This window comes from Arctopsyche grandis, chromosome 9, assembly GCF_051622035.1.
Source record: "Arctopsyche grandis isolate Sample6627 chromosome 9, ASM5162203v2, whole genome shotgun sequence".
Classification (NCBI taxonomy): Eukaryota; Metazoa; Arthropoda; class Insecta; order Trichoptera; family Hydropsychidae; genus Arctopsyche; species Arctopsyche grandis.
In genome coordinates this window covers 12,277,297-12,283,296 of record NC_135363.1, presented here as the reverse complement: position 1 = coordinate 12,283,296, position 6,000 = coordinate 12,277,297, and the positions used below count along the sequence as shown (strand labels likewise).

General features: G+C 32.0%; 1 protein-coding gene across 1 annotated transcript in view; it reads right to left on the bottom strand.

Moving 5' to 3' along the window:
- Positions 1 to 212: 212 nt before the first annotated feature.
- LOC143917278 (cyclic nucleotide-gated channel alpha-3) overlaps positions 213 to 6,000 on the bottom strand; it is a 155,027-nt gene continuing 149,239 nt past the window's right edge. The window contains 5 exon segments of the mRNA XM_077438761.1: positions 213 to 1,035; positions 2,713 to 2,887; positions 3,037 to 3,233; positions 3,309 to 3,423; positions 4,290 to 4,457. Of these exon segments, the coding sequence (XP_077294887.1) occupies positions 948 to 1,035; positions 2,713 to 2,887; positions 3,037 to 3,233; positions 3,309 to 3,423; positions 4,290 to 4,457 (743 nt within the window). The 3' untranslated portion in view covers positions 213 to 947.

Below are 6,000 nucleotides of genomic sequence, written 5' to 3'. Positions count from 1 at the left end.
ATCTGTGCACATCGAAACGTCATCTGATGTGCAATCTATCATTCGTGAAGTCGAGAATTGCGTTTAAAGCAGCCATCCAGTTAATCTGTGGTTCAGTCTGTCTGGCGATTGTCGATCGTTTGCACCAAACCCACATAATACATGTACGGTGGAAAACTGAATCTATTATATTATAAATTAGAAAATGTGTTGATAATTTGCTAAGTGAAGACAGAAGAGCAAGGCTTGAAATATATATGTAGTATTATGTAGCTTTCAATACTTGTCATTCCTGATGTGTGAATTATCAGCCATTGAAAATAATGAAATCTCTCAGCGCTTAGAACGACAGAATGTGTTTTACATATTAGGTTATTGATTCACAACCGATAATACATATAATATATACTTCTTACAGAACTATGCTATTAATCAATTTACTTTGCAGATCCATTTTCGTTTTGTCGGTAAAAAATGAACACTTTGCTGCGTCCGATAAATATTTTTAAGTAGTGGCGCTTGGTGAAAGCTAGTTAGTTCGTCACCTCAATTCTATAATTACAATAGTAAAAATGTGCTTTTTCTAAGGTTCACTTTTATTTTTTCACATATAAACACTAAATAAACATTAATGTTCCAATATCTGTCGATAGGAGTGCGTGTAGTTCACAATTTTTTCATTATTTATATATTATATGTATATATATATATTCATTAACTAAGCACATTGCAGACAACCAACGGTGTGACTCGACGGTTCGATGGTGACAATTGCACACTCGGATGATTCTCGGCGAACGCTCCTAGTCTCTGGCGTGTTAAATCAACGATGGAAGGTGAGAATGAATCTGATGTTGGTAAGATTTGTGTATCTTTGGTCGTCGGCAATGGATGATTGGCCGCCGGGCGAACGCCTACACGACACAGTACTGAAGGTAGGCGGGCGCCGCCGACAGCGAACTCCGCTGTTAAATGATACTCTCTCGATTGCGTTCGTTGTCTTCCATTGAACTGCCCGATTGACTGCCGCATAGCTGCATTTCAATCTCAGCCATTCTAAAAAAATATATTCAAACAGTATTAGAATTTTTTGTATACAACGGAATAGCTAATTATTAGGTGCGGCAAAAGTTCCTTTACAAGTATTTTTTTATATAACTTATGAACAAGATACAACAAATAAAAAAAATCGCCTTGAATTAACAGTATTATTTGTTATTTTTTTTTACATTATGTCCAATACACTACATCAGGTAAGTGTGATTCTTTAATATATACATAAATATGATCTTTAACCCTTTGTGTGCTGACGTTTTTTCTGTTGAAAGCCCGCCACGCTGAAAATTTCCAACTAGAATTATTTAGAAATCCAATAGAAAGCAGGTATAAAATTGTAGCTAATCCAAACAAACCCTAGATAATTACCGCCTAGGATTTCGAGTTTTGTAAAGGTGTGTTTAATCTCTTTAATATATCTTGCAACAATATAAAATAAACAAAAGAAGTCTATTAATGATTGTATTTTTCTAAAACTAGTTCCATTTTCTTCATTGTTGTTAAAATGTAATGCTCACAATCTGAATGCCAAGCCACAATTTAAAATACTCAGCAGATAGGGATTTCCATCGAGAAATTCTGCTATGGTTATAAATTCGGAAATTCCGGTGTAAACCAGTCTTTATAAACATTGGCACGGATTACACAACCCATGTTCAATGCTACCTGGAAAGGCTTAGCGTGTAGTATTCTTTTTTATTTTTTACATACTCAAAAAATAACACTTATCGGCGTATTTAAGGCTGATGGACTTCTTGGCAAAACGCCGATCGACGTTGGTCAGCATTCAAAGGGTTAATATCATTTTCTAGTGATATCATTCGAGTTCTTCTTTATCTCCAACTGATTCTATGCCAGGTTTAGCACGAGGACTCACCGTTGAGGACTTTTAGGTTGGTCCTCACCGTTAATACGAGAAGAATAGATGAAAGGTGGACAAAAGAAGTGCTAGAACGGTACCCAAGAGAATGTAAAATGGTAGTAGGCCACAAGGAAGATGGGTAGACGACATTGGGAAAATGTGTGGGGTGAGATGGATGAGAGTTGCGCAAAAAAGAGACGTAAGTGTGTGTCTGTAGATCATGATTATTAAATTATTGATGCAGTTTTAAAGTCTTCAGAATTTAAAACTGCATCATACTTAATACTTAAATACCTTGTGCAAATTTTGCCATAGCAAGATTATAAATTTGATGTGTTTTGCAATCGTATATAGTTTCACACTTAAATAAAACTCGAACGTTAAATTCATAAAATAAAAATGGAAAACAATTCAAAATCAAAAAGAATGAAAATTTTTAAAAATAATATAGGGATTTTTGATTTATTTTTAAAATATAATATTTCCCATCATAAGGTTTTATATGTAGATTCATTGTATATTTTAATATTAAGAATGCATTATATTATATAATATGTACATATATAGATGAGCTACATATATTTTGTTGACACGTTCGGTCCATAGTAAGTGGTGTTGAATTTATAATGGAATATTTTATCAGACTGTCTGGATTTAAAAGCAAAAATGAAACCTTAAGAATACCAAATCGATGTCGAATGGTAAAATGATCAAATCCATTGTAAAACGTCTTGAACTCATAAAAAAGTCATACTTATCTTTGTATGCCAGCCGTTACTAGCATACGATGCCTATTTATAGGGGGAACAACAAACCTTTGCTTCATTTCCCACTCTTGCTGGTTTAATCTGACGGACATGGATGCATTCACCGATTCAATAGTTTGCAACCTGTCTTTGAGCTTTTTCATCTCTGACTCGAGCGCCTCCCGCGAGCCGAGCAACGGCGTCTCGCCGGATCCGGCCAACTGTGATATCGAATCGCACTGACCTGGAAATGCAAAACAAATCAATGAGTGTGCGAATTTCTGCACACGGTCGGACGGTCCTATGCGTAAAACGAACGTCATACATTTGGTCTTCTTCACAATTTTCGGGCTATCGAAGCGTACTATTTTGTCATGGACACTCAAGACTCACCGGTTCGTATGGCATGACCTGCGCTGTGGTGGCTGGTGACACGAGATCTACCACCGGAAGAACGAGCACTCGACGCTGGAGACATGGGAGAACCTGGCGATAGACCGCCTATTCCTCCGATACTCCCGTCTCGACCACTTTGACTTACGCCTTGCATCCTGGACAGAAGGCCTCTAGACATAGGACTAGCAGTTCGACTGAAATATAGATGTCGTATTCATCTCCACACATATATCTCAACTGCAGAAAATATATATCATTATGATCATTACCTAAAAATAGAATGTTCTCTGTAAGGCATCCCGGATGCAACGAGCATTTCCTCAATGGGAACTTTCCCTAAAGATTCTATTAATCCTGGCGTGGAATGATACCTTCCCATTGCAACTGTAAGCAACAACTCAAATAATGTCTTACAATAACAATAAGACCCTACTACATATATTATACTGAGGCTAGATAATATAGTCGACTTCCAAAATATAAAATTACCGAATTTTAATATGTTTTATGAACAATTTTGTGTAATGGATGTAGTTTTTATATTAAATGTGATATTTTGTAGTGTATCTATTCAATTAAAACCATTTTTGTGACTTTTCTTCTATAGAAGAATGTCTAAGAAATAATTAAATAACAATATATTTCACTGTGCAAACATTTGTATGTATATTTTTATTAATAAATAAAGACTATATCGAAAAATATAAATTTAATTTAATTCAAATGTAATTATATTATTACTTTCACAAAACAAAGATCAAAATTTCTCCATGTCATTTATTATTTGGTACTTATTACATTGAATAACTCTTCATTTTATGCGTTGACAATGTTTGAATTAATATTGACAGAATATTGAATATTAAAATATATAATATTATATATGTTCCTCTTAAATTTCATTATGTAATGAGTAGATTCTAATTTCAATATTGATTTGACAGAAATATCTTCTAAATATTGGTCCATTAAATCAGGATTTAACTGTATTAGTGTGTGAGTATTAGGTAGTATTAAATTTTGGGAATCGACCACTAATAAATATTCCAAATAATTTATTCTACTGCGCACTATATTGGTAAAAGCATGCTACAAATATCATAAATAACTACATGTGAAGAAGACCATTTTAAAGATAGAGAAACAAAAGCATTTAATAGTATAGTAATTATGTAAATGGTTAAAATTCATATAGACATTCAATTCAGAAGTAAGATAGAGTAAAATATATGCATATGACTAAAATGTACCTTTTTCTATAGGCGATTTCTTATATCTTTCCAGTCTTTTGACGGCTATGGACTCTAGCCGCAGCCTCGCAGCAGGATATTCCTTCAGAACATCCCACATATCCTTTTTGCTGAGTACGAACAAGTCAGAATATCCGACCGACTTTACGGACGCCGTCCTTCTATTCCCTGCGCAACAGTATATAATTAAGAAAGCGGGTTCTACAAGCTCAAGCTGCACAATATGTGAAAGAGATTGTCAGGTGTATTATAAAAAATGCATGAGTCATACAAAAAATGTTTAAAACAATACTTGGGTCTAATCAAGAGAGGGTCGGTGCTAAAAGCTTGAGGAGGTAACGATGCACACTTGTTTCAATAGAACACATGTGCACATATAATATGTATAATAGATCTCGTTACAAAACACACATATACATATAATATCTATGTTTAAATACTCGATTTCGGGAAATAAAACATGCATTTTTTACACAACTTTCCTACGCACTATCAAATTAAATGCAAGTCAAGTGAATTTGGATAATTTAAAATTTTAATTCAATCAAAATTATTTCATAGCATTTAAAGCATAGTGGAATTATTTGTTAGAAAAATATGTACAGTTTTTATTTATTATTTAAATTGTATAACCCCTCCTTATTTTTAAGTAACGATTTACATATATTGATAATTTCAATATGTCGATACATTTTTCTATACATAAGATAGGAGTTATATGTTGTAATTAAATTATTTAAATATATCAACTAAGTAGAAATATATAATTAATTAAATTTTTATTTAATATAAAATACACAAAAGCATAAAATTTTATAAAAATTAATTGAAATGTATTTAAATTTTATGGAAGTTAAAATCTGATGTTTTGAAAATAACACCCAAATTCATTGTTTCAAAATTTATATAAATATATTTTTCATAATAACAGTACAAGATAATTTTGAATTCTTTGAATCGGGTGTTATTTAAAAACATGTGCTGTTTTAGAAAAGATAACACTATTATCAATTAGTCATTGCTGATAGCATATTTATATAATTTTTTTTTTTAATAAAGCGTTATACAATTCTGAAACAATATGTATTAAATCAATGTTTATTGAAGAGATTTAATTCAATTTTAAATCTAGTACATATGCACAGCAAAGATTAAGTAATTAATAAGAATAAAAAAAATACCATGGTATTACCATGCACGAAGATGTCACGCCAGGGTTACTAATGCAAAAAGCTTTCATCAATCAAGGGAATCAGATATTATATTAGAAAGCCAAAAAATATAAGTAATAAAATAAAATATGAAGAAAAAAATATATATATAATATAAGAAGGATATTTATTAATATATAAATATAATTTAATAAGAAGGAAATATTTGACACTACGTAGTTTTATTATTTGGAAAATTGTTTAGTTGTTTTCGAGTGACAAAAAGCCACTAATTGATCAATCTACTCTACACGGCAAAATAAATCCAAACGGAAAAAGCGATCACAATCACAGTTGTTACTAAATAAACGGGACAACACGTTTACGCTTTAATTTCACGTACAAAAACAATTGTAAAAATGTAGTAAGAGACTGTTACAGGAGTTTATTCGCTTTTTATATGTGGTGCCTTGAATTGTCTCAAATAACTTACAATACATAGAAGAATGCGTACACGTCTCACATACACACAATTAACTATATACCCAATGTACTATTTG